At 43.7% G+C, this 16463-nt stretch overlaps 1 protein-coding gene across 10 annotated transcripts in view; it reads right to left on the bottom strand.

Moving 5' to 3' along the window:
- LOC119969104 (T-lymphoma invasion and metastasis-inducing protein 1-like) overlaps positions 1-16463 on the bottom strand; it is a 420850-nt gene that overhangs the window by 65479 nt on the left and 338908 nt on the right. Inside the window, exon 1 of one of the 10 annotated variants that reach the window (XM_038802320.1) lies at positions 12943-13070. The exons of 8 other annotated variants lie outside the window; for them this stretch is intronic. Coding sequence is in view for 1 of the 2 variants with exons in the window: in XM_038802319.1 (XP_038658247.1) it covers positions 12169-12192 (24 nt within the window). In the remaining variant the exon portion in view is untranslated. Of the gene's footprint in view, positions 1-12168; positions 12208-12942; positions 13071-16463 lie in introns of those variants that run through there. One more of the 10 variants, XM_038802319.1, reaches the window with a different exon arrangement.

Genomic DNA, 16463 nt, shown 5'->3' with positions numbered 1-16463 from the left:
TGCTGCGGGATTGGAGTCACATGTAGGCCAGACAGGTTAGGACAGCGAACCAGATGAGTTCTTATGGAAATCAACAATGGTTTCAAGGTCACTAGTACTGGGACTAGCTTCCCCCCCCCCCCCCCCCCCCATTGATTCCAAACTTTATTTTTAATTAATTGAATTTTAATTCCCTGGTGGGATTTGAACCCATGTCCTCAGAGCATTAACCTGGGTCTCTGAATTACTAGTCCAGTGACATTACCACTATACCACTTCATTGGATGACAGAGGTCTGAGCTTCCAATGCAGCACCTGACATTGCAGCATGTTTGAGTTCACAATTGCCCTAATTAAGTTGCCCCCCACATCCAAGCTGTGTGCACTGTTCTGCGCAAAATTGGGGGGCGAGTTTGCTATTTAATGTTGAGATTGTAAGGAGTTGTAGGGGTGAAAAGTTTATGTGGGGATAAATGTTCCTATCCCACCCTCCTGTTTTATGGGACTGTTTGTGTTTTAACATCTGTTTGTTTGCTTTTGGAGAAGGCTGACTGGAGTTCAGGAGAAGTCCTTGTTTGGGTGGGGGAGGGTAAGGTCAGCAGGGAGCCTTCCTCCTTGAGCTGAGGAGTGGGGGGGAGAGGGAGGGAGAGGTCATTAGGAGGTGCATTTGGGCAGGGGCAGCCGCTCTAGCAGGTTACGCTGGTGAACGGAAGTGAGGTGGTGGGAGAGAAGGCCAAGAGGGATGGCCGGGGTGAAGTGGGGGCGAAGAAGCGGGAAGCGTGGGGAGGTCGTTGCGACATGGCAGAGGGTGAGAGATGACATGGTCAAGGGAGGAGAAAGGGGCCATCTGGGATGGGCTAGGTATAGGGTGGAACGAAGGGCGTGGGAGTTAAGTAATAACAATAACAGAATAATAATAATATTTTATTGTCACAAGTATGAATTTACTGTGAAAACCCCAAGTCGCCACATTTCTGCGCCTGCTCAGGAAAGCTGGTACGGGAATTGAACCCGCGCTGCTGGCATTGTTCTGCATTACAAACCAGCTGTCTAGCCCACTGAGCTAAACCATCCCAATAGGGAAGATGATGGACGGTAGAAGAGATTGGAGGCGCAAGCCTCCGGTAAGGTTGGTAACGCGGAATATCTGGGGACTGAATGCGCCGGTTAAAAGGTCACGGGTGTTTGCGCACCTCAGGAGCTTGAAAGCGGGGGTCGTCTTTCTGCAGAAGACACACCTCCATGTGAAGGACCAGGTTAGGTTAAGGAAGGAATGGGTCGGGCAGGTTTTTCACTCGGGTTTGATTTGAAATCGAAGGGTGTGACAATTTTAATGAGCAAAAAATGGGATTTGTGAGTGCGAAGGAGGTAAGGGATCTGGTTGGGAGATATGTGATTGTGAGTGGGGTTTTGGAAGGGGCACCGGTAGTGTTGGTAAATGTGTGTGCCCCAAATTGGGATGATGTGAATTTTATGAGGGTTTTGCTGCAGCAATCCCGGATTTGGCTACGCACCTGTTGATCATGGGAGCAGATTTTAACTGTGTCCTGGAGCCGATGGTGGATAGGTCGAGCCCCAGGTCGATGGGTAAGGTACGAATTGCGAGGGAGCTGGAGGGGTTTATGGAGAGGATGGGTATGGTAGACTCGTGGCGTTTTCAGAACCCACGGGGAAGGGAATATTCCTTCTTTTCACATGTCCATAATGTGTATTCGAGGGTTGACTACTTCGCAGTGAGTCGAGAGATTTTGGTTGGGGTGGAGGGGGCAGAGTATGCACGGATAGTTATCTGGGACTATGCACCCAACTGGCTGGAGATTCGGTTTAGAACGGGACGAGAACAGAGGTCGGCAGGTTTGACTCGGGATTGCTGGTGGATGGAGGTTTTTGTGATAAGGTGCATTCGGCGATTAAGGAGTATGTGGAGTTGAATCAGAATGGGGAGGTGTCGGCGGCCATTTGTGAGGAAACACTGAAGGCAGTGGTCCGGGGAGAAATTATTTTGTTTACAGTTCGTGCAGATAAGGAAAGGAGGGCAGAACATGACCGTCCGGAGGTGGACAGGGAATATCAAGCGTGCCCACCATGGAGGGATTGGTGAGGAGATACAAGCTGAATGTAGGGAAAAGCGAGGTATTGCCGGTGAATGAGCTGGCAAGATGGGCTAATTTAGGGGGGATGCCATTTACCGTAGCAAGGGATAGGTTTAGGTATTTGGGGATTTGGGTAGCGAGGGAATGGATGGGGCTCCATATGTGTAACTTAAAGAAGCTGATGGAGGAGGCCAGGGTGGATATTAGGAGGTGGGATACACTGCACAACGTTGGCGGGGAGGGTCAAAGCGGTGAAAATGAATATTCTGCCGAGGTTCTTGTTTATCTTTCAGGCTCTCCCGATCTTTATACCAAAGGCCTTTTTTCGGAAAGTGGTCACAATCATCTCGGACTTTGTATGGGTGGGGAAGGTGCCGAAGGTGGGGAGGACCCTGCTACAGAGGCAGAGGCAGCAGGGGGGGTTAGCGTTGCCAAACTGGCTTCATTAATATTGGGCGGCGAATGTGGATAAGGAGCGGCAGTGGTTGGAAGGAGAAGGAGTAGAGTGGGTTAGGATGGAGGAGGAATCTTGTAAGGGTCCAGTTTGAGGACAATAGTGACGGGAGATTGATAATGCATATAGGAGGTGGAAGGAAGTGGAGCTGGTCAAGGTGAGGGGCCTGTATTTGGAGGAAGGGTTCGCCAGTCTGGAGGAGCTAAGGGAGAGGGTAGAGCTGCCGAGGGGTAGTGAGTTCAGGTACCTGCAGGTTAGGGACTTTGCATGAAAGGTCTGGAGGGGGTTCCCTAGGTTGCCGGGATACACCCTGCTGGAGCAACTGCTGCTTCCAGATGTGGAATAGGAGGGGAAAATTGGGGGGTGCCTTGGTAACGGCGCCGCTGCCGCTTTCTCCTAAGAAGTATACCACGAGCCCGGTGGTGGCGGCGACCCTAAGAATCTGGGGACAGTGGAGACGGCATAGGGGGGAAACAGGGGGCTCGATGGAGGCTCCATTAGGTGGAAATCATCGGTTCATCCCGGGGAACACTGATGGGGGATTTAGGGGGTGGCATAGGGTAGGCATCAGTAAACTGAGGGACCTTTTTATTGGCGGGAGGTTTGCGGGCCTGGGGGAACTGGCCCGCAAACCTTATTCTTGTTTCTATTTTTTCTATTGTTATGTAACAACATTGTGTTAATTTAAGTTGTAAATATGTTTTGTTGTTCATTGAGGATGGCCGAATGTTTATGATTGCTATCATTATTGTTATTGTTGGTATTTTATTACGGTTCGTTGTTATATAAACACAACATTTTTCAATAAAAAAATTTTTTTTTTTTTTTTAAAAGGAGGGAAAAATTGGGGATATATACAAGTGGCTGGGGGTGCAGGGAGGTGAAGATCAAGGAGAATTGGGAGGCTGAGGTGGGAATGGAGATCAATTGGAGAGTATGGAGTGAGGCACTGCATAGGGTAAACGGGACCTCCTCTTGTGCAAGGATGAACCTGATGAGTTTAAGGTGGTGCACAGGGTGCACATACCTCAGGTGAGAATGAGTGGGTTCTTTCAGGGGGTAGCAGATGAGTGAGAGGTGTGGGCTGGGGCCAGCGAATCACGCGCACATGTTTTATGTGTGAAACATTGGGAAGATTCTAGAAGGGCGTATTCGCAGACTTAGCCAGAATAGTGGAGGAGGAGGTGGGCCTGGACCCTTTGGTGGCGATATTTGGGTTTCAGAGAAGCCGGAGCTCATGGAGCGGAGGAAGGCCGATGTCATGGCCTTCGTATTTCTGATTGCACGGCGGCGCATTTTGCTGGAGTGGCGGTCAGCATCGCCTCCGGGGGTAGCAGCATGGTTGGGTGACCTGTAAGACTTCCTGCGGTTAGAGAATATAAAGAGGGCTCAGCAGGGGAGTTTGAGAAAAGGTGAGCTATGTTTGTGACCGTGTTTGAGGAGCTATTCGTCGCAGGGGGGTGGGGGGTGGTGATGGGGAGAGGGGTGGAGTGAAAAAGGGGAAAAATCTGTACAGACTGTATAGTTGATTGTTGGGAAGTATGTTTCCCGGGGTGCTTACTTGGTGTAACCTGCTTTGATACAGGTTTGTAATAAAATGTTTTTTTAAAAAATGATTTCTAGTGAGGGCAAGGATAGTCAAGGCATGCTGAAAGACAACATTTTAATGATGATTCGTAGCAACAGTGAAGTAAATGCAAATACTCCAAAAGACATATGGACAGTTCCATTGAAGATTAATGAAACGTTAATTAACTTCAAACTTGAGACGGGAGCCAGGGCCAATCTTATCAGTCAGATTTAAAAGAGCTGAGAATTAAACCGCAAGAGTCAAATAAAGCAGTACTACTGAAAGGCTACAATGGAAATGAAATTACTTTGCTCGGGGCATGCAAGCTCGATGTACATGTGAAGAACAAAGTTCACACAGTAAAACTTTCCATTATAGAGACGGAATCTGAATCTCTAGTGGGAGTGGAAGCATGTGAAGCACTTGAGCTAGTTAAGTGAGTTTACAGTGCAGAATAATAATAATTATTATTGTCACAAGTAGGCTTACATTAATACTGAAGTTACTGTGAAAAGCCCCTGGTTGCCATATTCCGGCGCCTGTTCAGGTACATAGAGAGAGAATTCAGAATGTCCAATTCAGCTAACAAGCACATCTTTCGGGACTTGTGGGAGGAAACCGGAGCACCCGGAGGAAACCCACGCAGAATGTGCTGTAACTAGACAAATTGCATCAGTAGATTCCATAATGAAGGGATATTTCAAGGCTTTGGCACTGATGTTTTGGCACATTAAAAGAGGACATTATCAGATTCCGAAGAGGTCCAGAGGAACCTGTTTTAGCAAATTAGACACATCACGAGGTTTTTGGCAGCTCATGTTGGATAAGGAGAGCACAAAGCTGTGTACTTTTAACACTTCATTCGGGTGATATTGTTTTTTAAGGATGCCATTTGGTATCATTTCTGTATCAGAAATTTTCCATCGGGCAATGGAACACATTATTGAAGGGATTCTGGAAGTCAGAGTGCATGTTGACGACATAATCATCTAGGGATCAACAAAAGAGCACAACAAAAGGCTTCTCAAAGTGCTGAAGAGCATTAAAAAGAATGGCTTATAACTGAATAAAGCCAAATGTAAATTTGGTGTTGACAATATCACATTCCTAGGAGATAAGCTCAAAAGGTAGACAACCTGATCAAGAAAAAATAAAGACAATCTTGAATATGCCACGTCCCAAGGACAAAAAAGGAATACGTAGAATTTATGAATTATAAATTTTGTTGGAAACATTATTCTAAATCTCGCAGCAAAAACTTCACACCTCAGAGAAACCATCAAGAAAGTGGTCTACTGGACATGAACAGGAATGGCAAGCATTACAAGAAGCATTGACAACACCGCCAGTGCTGGTATTCTTTGACCCGACAAAGATGAAGAAAATATCGGCAGATGCGTTGAAAGATGGGTTGGGAGTGGCGTTATTGCAACAAGACAATGATGAAATTTGGCTTCCAACTTCCTATGCTTTCAGGTCAATACCTGACACAGAGCGCAGGTATGCTCAAATTGGAAAAGCTTAGGTTTAATTAATGGTATTACTAAGTTCCATGAATACATATATGGTCTATCAACAGTTTTAGTGGAAACTGACCACAGGCCACATGTCGAAATAGCTTAGAAAAAGATGAACGAGATGTCCTCTATGATACAGTGCATGATGATGAAGCTACAAAGGATGAGGATGTTCAAGTCCTTGTGAATCTTGTCACTCAGTCCTTCCTGTATCTGATGACAAATCAAGACTGATAAACAAAGAAACGACCAAAGACATGGGACAAGGGGCTGGATTCTCCGTTTGGGAGACTAAGTCCTCATGCCAGCATGAAAACTGTGGTGTTTTACTCAGGAAAAGTGGCGCAAAATGGCCACCGATTACCTGCTCCCGGGGCGGGGGGGGGGGGGGGGGGGGGGGGGGGGGGGGGGTAGCCGCCAGGCAACGTATAGCCCAGCTCAAGTTGCCGATGCGGCCTGAAGCATTGCCAGGTCCGTGGCCACGCATGCGCACTACTGTGGCTGCGCCTTACTTCATGGTACAACAGCCCGTGGACCTAGACTGCAACATTAGTGCTCCCCCCCCCAATTCAGCCAGCCTGCATGCCCCAGACCGTCCCCCCAGTGCCCCCCAGCCCCGAATAAAGCCCCCCCCCCCCCCCCCACCTACAGATTGGCCCTCCCCCGACTGTAGCGGTGCTGGACTGAGTCCGCAGCCACCACACTGAGTTCACAATGGGTGAGACCACGAGAGTCCCACACCGTCAGGAACTCGGCCAGTCGGGGACTGAGCATCGCAGGGTGGGCCTCAGGCAATGGCCTGAGGCCGTGGATACGGCGTGCGGTGAACTCTTAGAGTACGGCGCTTTTCAGGGGGCAGAGCATCGCGAAAGCGGTGCTGCCCCCGATTTAGTCGTCATCGGGGATTCTCCGCCGGGTTACCGAACGCGATTTTGGTGCCGGGGATCGGAGAATCCAGCCAATAGTCTTACAAGAGGTGATAAAATATCTCCACGACGGAAGGCCTAAAAGTTCCTATCCATCTTAATGTTATTGCAGAATTAACTGATGCAATGGTTTTTTGCTTCGACAAAAAAGGATTGTAATTCCACAGTCATTAAAGTCAATGATTCTTAAAATATACATGAAGAGAATAGAAAAATGGAAGCGAGGTGCCAGGGAAACTGTGCTTTGGCCAGGTATTATCCACGATATTCAAGTAATGGTAGATGACTGCACTCAGAGTTGGAAGCTTTAGTACAAACTTCCAATGGAACCAGTTAATGCAAGACTAGAGAGGAAACTTATTCTTCAAAAAAAGGAGGCAAAAGAGATATAATGACAAATCTACAGGAAGGCTCCAACCATTGCAAACAGATGACACAGTCTCGCTGGAAGATACCAATGGAAACGGATGATTGAAATATGCTAAGGTACTGCAACAGTTCCACCCTCATTCATATCTAATCATCACTGATGACGGAACAATCTTAAGGAGATACAGGAGAGCTCTGCTTATGTTATGGAACCACAAGAAGACATTGCCAGCAATTCCTAGATAGTTGAAAATGAAACACCTCAGCATACCAGTGTAAAAATGCACAAATTCAAAAAGAACAAGAAACATCTGCAACAACAAATGAAAATGAAACACGGTCACAAGTTCAACCAACGCTCAGAAAGTTGACACGACAAAGATAAAACCTGAGAGATTGAATTTGTGATGGACTGTAAATGGTTAAATGTTCTAAAGAATTATACTTATATTGTATTGTAAACCAAAATCATGTATGTAGTTACATTTACAAAGGAAAAGAAATGTGATCATATGCATAAGCAATCATGTATATAATGATGTAAATGACCTCCAACCAGCAGATGGCAGTGTAAATCTAACACATGACTCTATACCTCGAGGAGTCTGGAGATAGCCGTATTAGTCGGTAGTTATACTTGCAATACCTCCAGGATAATTTATTATTAGTAGTTTGTAATATCTTTCTCATAGTTATCTTAACCATGCATTTGTTTTATAATAAAATACTTTAACTAGTCAAGAAGCAGACATTCTATTGTCCATCATTCCTACCGGCCAAGCACTAGAACGTAACAAGTACCAGCAGTATTATTGATACTGTTATGAAGAAAATACTGCCAAAGCAAGAACTGAGCGTTCATCAAGAAAAAGTCACAATTCAGTACAGCAGTAGAGGACGTACACTGAGACATAGATTAAAAGTGGCAAGAAAATGGGATTTGCCAATGGAAACATTAACATCACTTGTTAACAACATGGAGAAACAACTGGAAGATCAGTGATATCCCATTAAAAGGGTGGAGGCAAAGTAAATAATTCCAGTGATTATATTATCAAATAATAGTGACAACTATGCCAGCAGAGATAATTCATTGGTTTAAACATCTCCCATCATGCTTTTCTGAATTCTGACCAACCAAAGAATCTTTAAATTATTTCTTTAGTTCCTCAAGCATGCTTTAAAAGTTTCAGGAACTGACAGATGGCCAATTAAAACCAGCGAAATTTAAATAAACTTGAAGTTCAGTTAGATTACTCCCAGTAAATCTCCAAACAGATAGTTAAACTTGGTTCTGTTCCATCACATTTTTCATTCCTCTTGGGAGTTTATAAATTAGTTCGACAATCCATGTTTCAAGCCATTATTAGATTTGTCAGAGTAGTACTGCTTCCAAAGAAAATGTTAAAAGCTTGAATAAAAATACTTTAAAAAAAAGTATTGTTTCCAAAGGAGTTGGGAGACCCTCATGCATCATTTTATTCTATGGTCAACTCTGTTGTGGAACCAACCAGGGGCCAGGCCATACTGGATTTGGTATTGTGCAATGAGGAGGGATTAATTGATGACTTCATAGTTAAGGATCCTCTCGGGATTAGTGACCACAGGATGATAGAATTCACAATACAGTTTGGGGGCAAGAAAGTGGAGTGTCCCCCCCCCCCCCCCACAATAGCATTCTGGAATTAAACAAATTACATAGGCATGAAGACAGATTTGACCAGAGCAGATTGACCAGGAAGGCTAAAAGGTAGCTGGTGAGCTGTACAGTTGTTTAAGGACATACTCAATTCCTCACAACTAAAATATGTTCCAGACAGGAAAAAAGACAGTAAGAGAAGTAAATAGACATCCATGGCTAATCAAGGAGGTCAAGTACAATATAAAGCCAAACAATAAGGTATATCATATTGCAAAGGCCAGTGGCAGGCTGAAAGATTGGGAAACTTTCAAACATAAACAAAGGGTTACTAAAAAATACTAAAATGAGTTGAGGTAAATTACAAAAGAAAGCTAGCGCAAAATATCAAAAAGGATAGCAAAAGCTTACATAAAAGGGAAGAGAGTCACTAAACTGAATGTTGGTCCCTGGAGAGTTAATAGTGTGCATCACAGAAATGGCGGAGATACTAAATCAATATTTTGCCTCAGTTTTCACGGTGGAGGACATCAGTACCATCCCGAAAGGAACGGCTAATTCAGGGGTAATGAAACTCCATTTTAATTGCATCGTAATATTTTATAACATTCATGTCAGTTAAAGTAATATGACTTACAATGAGCAATCCAGTGGCACATCCATTGGCAATTTATTAAACCATCAGTCCACACAGATGCCACACCAGATACATTATTCAATAGATACAAAACAATTTTGAAATGCTATCTGCTTCTGAACTGCACTTCTAAATTCCAGAATGAAATTGACATGTACACTCCAATCTGCAAAGTTACCTTAAAAAGAAATTCAAGTTCAATGACCTTGCATTTGTTTACTTAGTTATAATTTTGAGGCTTTATTGGCACAAAACTCCACTTTAGTGCAGTGTTGGTCCGAGGCAACAGAAGAGCTCCTAAACGACTGCTTGGAGTCAGTGGACTGGTCCATATTTAAGAACTCAGCGACCAACCTAAACGAGTATGCTACCAACGTCACAGACTTAATCATCAAATGTGAAGACGACTGCATGCCAAAAAAGGTGGTACGTACGTTCCCCAATCAAAAACCATGGCTTAATCGGGAGATTGACTCCCTATTGAAGGTCAGGTCTGAGACGTTCAAGTCAGGCGACCCTGATCTATACAAGAAATCCAGGTACAACCTCTACAAAGCCATCAGGGATGCCAAGAGACAATATCAGACCAAGCTGGAGTCACAAAGTAACGTCACAAACTCTCGTTGGTTGTAGCAAGGCATAAACAACATAATGGGCTACAAAGCGAAGCCAAACAACATCTCCGGCAGCAGCGCATCCTTCATCAATTAACTCAATGCATTCAATGCTCGGTTCGAGCAGGAAACCATCAAACCACCATCAACTGCCCCAGCAGCCCCAGACATACCCATACCCACCGTCACAGCTTCCGAAATCGGCCTTCTTGAAAGCGAACACTCAAAAGGCAACAGGTCCTGGTGAGGTCCCTGGTCATGCATTCAGATCCTGTACGGACCAGCTGGCAGATGTGTTCGCGGACATCTTCAATCTTTCCCGACTCCGTTCCGAGGCCGCCACCTGCTTCAAGAAGACCATCATCATACCGGTGCCAAAGAAGAACCAGGCAGCGTGCCCCAACGACTATCGTCGGTGGCCTTGACATTTAACGGAATGAAGTGCTTCCAGAGGTTTGTCATGAGGCACATCAACTCCATGTTCCCAGAACGTCTAAATCCATTGCAATTCGCATACCGCCACAACCGGTCCACAGCAGATGCCATATCCTTGGCCCTACACTCATCCTGGCGCATCTCGACAACAAAGACTCCTACATCAGACTCCTAGTTATTGACTACAGCTCTGCCTTCAAGACAATAATCCCAGCTAAGCTCATATTAAAGCTTCAAAACCTAGAACTTGGCTCCTCAATCTGTAACTGGATCCTCGACTTTCTGACCCATAGACAACAATCGGTAAGGATAAACAACAACACCACCCCCACAATATTCCTCAATACCGGGGAACCACAAGGTTGTACACTTAGCCCCTTACTGGACTCCCTACGCACACATGACTGCATAGCAAAATTTGGCTATCTACAAGTTTGCTGATGACACAACCATGGTGGGTCGGATCTCGAACAACGATGTGTCAAAATTCAGGAAGGAGATAGAGAACCTAGAGGAGTGGTGTAACAACTACAATCTCTCCCTCAATGTCAGCTAAACTAAAGAGCTAAACTAAACTATCGCCACACCCCTGTCTGTATTAACAGGACCGAGGTGGAGATGGTTGACAGCTTCAAATTTCTAGGTGTGCACATAGAACATAGAACATAGAACATAGAACATAGAACATAGAACATAGAACATAGAACATAGAACCGTACAGCACAGAACAGGCCATCTGTCCTGGTCCACCCACGTCGAAACTACGGCCAAGGAAGCACAACAGCGCCTATATGTTCTCAGGAAACGGAGGAAATTTGGCATGTCCACATTAACTTTTACCAACTTTTACAGATGTACCATAGAAAGCATCCTATCTGGCTGCATCACAGCCTGGTATGGCAATTGCTCAGCACAAGACAGTAAGAAACTTCAGAGAGTCGTGAACGCCGCCCAGTCCATCACACAAACCTGCCTCCCATTCACACAAACCCGCCTCCCATCCATTGACTCTATCTACACTTCCCGCTGCCTTGAGAAAGCAGGCAGCATAGTCAAAGACCCATCCCACCTGGCTTATTCACTCTTCCAACTTCTTCCATCTGCCAGGAGATACAAAAGTCTGAGAACGCGTATTAACAGATTCAAAAACAGCTTCTTCTCCGCTGTTACCAGACTCCTAAATGACCCTCTTATGGACTGACCTGATGTCTTCACACATCTTCTCTACTGAGTAGCAATACACTCCAGTATGCTTCACGCAATGCTCATGTCTATGTATTTACCTAGTGTATTTTATGTTTTTCCTATGTATTTTTTCTCATGCATGGAACAATCTGTCTGGACTATAAGTAGAACATACTTTTCACTGTACCTCAGCACACGTGACAATAAACAAATCCAATCCATTCCACTTCAGCAGTGTAGCACATGGCATTACACTTCTGTCCTTATTCTAAAGCAATGCTTCTTGTGAGAAAAGTCACAAGTGATCTGCTGGTATATGTTTAAAATAAATGAATCTAGTGAATCACACTTCAAAGTACCTATCTATGTATATAAAAACAAGAGTAAAAGAACGCTTTTCCTGCTAAATGCTTAATCTCGCCTCTTGTCAAGTGGGATTTACAAGCAGTTGCCAATCATCAGAAACTTCTTTCATCAACAATTCTCTAATTAATTTTAGATGGTGCTTACTTAGTTGATCATTTTCTCCCAGGGACTATCGCAGCAATGGATTAAAAGGATATCTTAAACACAGCTCCGTCTTAATAGCTAACCTGCAACCTGATCGCTCATGAACAATACCACATGCAATGAGCTACTTCAGGCATAGAAATGTGGCCTACTTTAGTGTTAATCTAATTCACACATAGTAAACACACATGCAAATAGGTTTGTAATGCCGCTGGCATTTTTTTAAACCATGAAACTCACTCTAAATGTTTCGTGAATGATCATTGCTCCTTATGTTCCGCATGTAAAAAAATATTAAAACTTCAGTTAATCCAAGCCCTATTTTAACCGTATTTTTAAAATATTTATGGCCTGAAAATGGATCGTTCTGTCTTTAACATTGCTGCCAGCATTTCATTATGAAATATTAAAACAGCTGGGCTATTCCAAAATGCATTCAACGATGATCTATAGATTTTTTTTAACATTGCAATTAGCTGAAATTGTATTTCCTGATGCTGAAAACAGTTGGATATGTATCTCAACTAATCTCATTGTTGACACAAATTACATGCAAAAGGAAAAGTTAAGCTAACATTGAAGCATACAGTTTAAATCTCTCAGATTTCATTAAAGAAAATTTACTTCACTACTGGCTGAAAGTAAAATTAGATTTTCATAAGAAAAATGATAACACTTATTTGTTGCCATATAGCAATTGTGAATTAAGCTTTTTTTAAAAAAAAATGTGCAAAGTAGACAGAAAGGATTTCAAAACATAAGCAATAATCCTGTGCCTTTAGTTGGACAGTACCAAAAATAATTATCCGATTTGTGTGCGATAACTGATTCAAAATCAGCACACTCCATGAAAAAGCAAACCAGGAAATGTTTCTAATCTGTCATATACCTAACACAACTGTAATATATCGAAGAAAATGCAACCTGACGCATATCATATTGTAGTCAAGCCAACGGAGCTGATGGCACTATCAAATTATTTTCATCAACTTCAAAAAGAATAAGAGCACTTACTCATTCCTATTCGCTGTGTTTACAACTGAATTCCAATTAGACTGGAGCGACTTTCTGTTCCTGAACATTACGGGCAGAATAACAACCAGCTTGCAAGGCATGTGCAGTCAGATAGACTCCTTTGTCACATTGAAGGGTAGTTGAGCCAGCTAAAAAAAGGCAGGCTACAGATATAGAAATATATTACTGGATAAAAAGCAATTGAGGTAAATTAGTAAACCATACTTAAATTGATTTCTTGTTTAATCCTGAGAATAAGGTCAACTAGAAAGTACATAAGAGCTAGGAGAAATAGGTTATTCAGCCCCTCAAGGATGCTCTTCTATTCAGTATCAGAACTGATTCCACTTTCCTGCCTGTCCCCATAATACTCAACTCCCTTGTCAATGAAACATTTGTCTAACTCAACCTTGAATAAATTCAATGACCCAGCTTCCACTGCTCACTGGGTGAGGGAATTCCAAAGGCCAACGGTCAACTAACAGAACAAATTCCCCTTCATCTTTATCTTAATTGGAAGATGCCGTATTTTGAAACTTTAGCCCATAGTTCGAGATTATTCACAGGAAAAATATCCTCTCAGATGTGTAGAGCCCTGTAAAGCCTCCCCAGAAATGTATTAGTTTCAATAAGATCATCTTTCACTCTCCTGAACTCCAATAAGTATAAGGCCAACCTTTTCTCACAAGACAACAGTTTCATCCCAGGAATCAGTCTAGTGAATCTTCTCGAAACTGCCTCCAAAGACCAAAACTACACACTGTACTCAAGGTGTGGTGTCACCAAGCCCTGTACAGATGTAGCAAGGCTTCCATTCTTATATACTTCACTCACTTTGCAATAAAGGCCAACAAACTTTCTGCCTTTTTAATTATTTGCTGTACCTGCGTGATTCATGTACAATACACCCAAGTCTCTATACATCCTCTATTTGTTGTAGAGTACTGAATACCATTCAGTGTGTCTTAATGAAGTCTTTGCAGTCTTTGCATCACTCGTCAAGGTTAACTGTATGTTTTTTGAAATTCATTTTAATGAGATGTGGGCTTCGCTGGATGGCCAGCATTAGTTGCCCATCCAGAGCTGCCCTCGAGAAGGTGTTGTAGCTTTTAACGGGTTGACACTTCATTTTCCAGTGCGCCTAGTGCTGCTCCTGGAATGCACTCCTCCACTCTTCATTGAACCAGGGCTGATCCCTCTAGTTTGTTGGTAATGATAGAGTGGGGACATGCCAAACCACAAGGTTACAGATTGTGGCAGAGTACAAATCTGCTGCTGCTGATGGCCCACAGCGCCTCATGGATGGTCTTAAGTTGCTATATCTGTTCTGAACCTGTCCCATTTAACACAATGGTAGTGCCACACAACACGATGGATGAAAGTATCCTCAATGTGAAGACAGCATTTCATCTCCACAAGGACTGTGCAGTGGTCACGCCTGCTGATTCTGTCATGGACCGATGCATCTGCAGCAAGCAGGTTGGTAAGTGAGGTCCAGTATGTTTTTCCCTCTTGTTTGTTCCCTTAACACCTGTCACAGTGTCCAGTTTGCAGCTATGTCCTTTAGAACTCGGCCAGCCCGGTGAGTAGTTGTGCTACCGAGCCACTGTTGGTGATGAACATTGAAGTCCACCACCCAGAGCACATTCTGTGCCTTTGCCACCCTCAGTGCTTCCCCCAAGTGATGTTCAACATGGAAGAGTACTGATTCATCAGCTGATGGTGGACAGTACATTGTAATCAGCAAGGGATTTCCTTCCTCATGTTTGACCTGAAGTGGGGGTCTGGTGTCGATGTTGAGGACTCCCAGGGCAACTCCCTCCTGCCTATATAGCACTGTGCCGCCCCATACCGAGGGGTGGTGACAGTGGTGTCTGGGATATTATCTCCCAGTTTTTACACATGCCCCCCAGATGTTAGTAAGGAGGACTTTGCAAAGTCAACAGTGCTTGGGTCGATGTCCAGTGGTCTGTCCGGTTTTTTTCCTTTTTATTGACTTTGTAATGGTTTGATACAGCTTAGTGGCTTGCTGGGCCATTTCAGAGGGCATTTAAGAGTCAACAATATTGTTGTCGATCTGGAGTCCAGGTGAGGACAGCAGATTTTCTGCTAAAGGGAATCAACTGGGATTTGTTATGGCAATCGGCAATGGTTTCATGGTGATCATTAGGCTTTGAATTCCTGATATTTATTGGATTCCATTTTCACCATCTGCTGTGGTGGGATTCGTTGACAATACCGCTACACCACTGCCTTATTAACTATAAGAACTATTCACATACATACAGAAAGTAGTTCAAGTTAGAGCTTGCTGGTACACCCAGATCTGTCCAGCATGAGACTGACACCTAGATATGGTCACGTGTTCTTTTCCATCACTGTGTGGGCAGGACTGCACTCAGTCCCACATTAACCCGAGATGTGCCAGACTCTTTTACACTACTCTCCAGCATGCTGTAGTCTCTCGCCATTTTGTTACGCCTGCCAGACCTTATAAGATGGTTATGTTTAAAACTGTTTACTTTAATTCAATGTAAAATTGATTAGTGGAGAGAGGCACATGGCCAGATACAAAGTCTGCCCAGAGGTAAGCCCATGTGATCTGGGGACAGGGGCCCTCGTTGAAACCTATTGAAGACTAAAGACCCACAGTAGGCAGCACTATGCCAGGCAGACGAAAATGACTGCTTTTGTGTTAACCACCCAGTGGAGGGTTATGGAGAGCTGAACCCATGTTTGGGGAAACAAGGTCTAGGAAGACTTTAAAACTATGGAATCATCAGAGGGTATTTCCAAGGGGAAAGTCATTTGATTATGCTCAACGGTTGAGTGTTTTATTCTGGTCGAGACATGCATGTATTAAGTTAGCCAAACATTTTCAGATGTTCGGGGAAATGAAAAGTGGTCCACAGGATAGAAAATCTAAAAGGGTGATACAAACGTATTTATTCAAGGGATGTGGGCATAACAGGAAAATACTGGAATTTATTGCCTAATCGCCAACTGTCCTTGAGAAGCTGGTTTACAATCGGCTTCATGGATCAAATTTTAGTGGTTTGCTGGACCATTTCAGAGGGTGGTTAAAAATTAAGAATCAACCACATTGCTGTGGGTTTGGAGCCACTAAAAAGCCAGTCCAGGTAAAGGTGGCGGCTTTTCTTCCCTGAAGGACATTGGTGAACCACATGGGTTTTTAGGACAATCAGTAGTTTCAAGGTCATCATTTCTGAAACTAGCTTTTTATTTTAGATTTTATTTGATTAATCAAATTTAAATTCCCCAGTTGGTAGGATTTGAACTCATGTCTCTGATAATTAGTTCAGGCATCTGGATTACAATTTGACAGGGAGTGGGATAGCTTGATCTTGGTTTCGGACAATGCCGGCACAACATCGAGGGCTGAAGGGCCTGTTCTGTGCTATACTGTTCTATGTTCTACTAGTCTAGTTATGTAACGACTATGTTACCACATCCCTATGCTTAACAAATATTTATCTATTTTTCATCAGCATTTTAATTTC

The sequence above is a fragment of the Scyliorhinus canicula genome, chromosome 7 (assembly GCF_902713615.1).
Source record: "Scyliorhinus canicula chromosome 7, sScyCan1.1, whole genome shotgun sequence".
Lineage (NCBI taxonomy): Eukaryota > Metazoa > Chordata > Chondrichthyes > Carcharhiniformes > Scyliorhinidae > Scyliorhinus > Scyliorhinus canicula.
The sequence above is the reverse complement of the archived record's forward strand: the minus strand, read 5'-3'. Positions and strand labels throughout refer to the sequence as shown.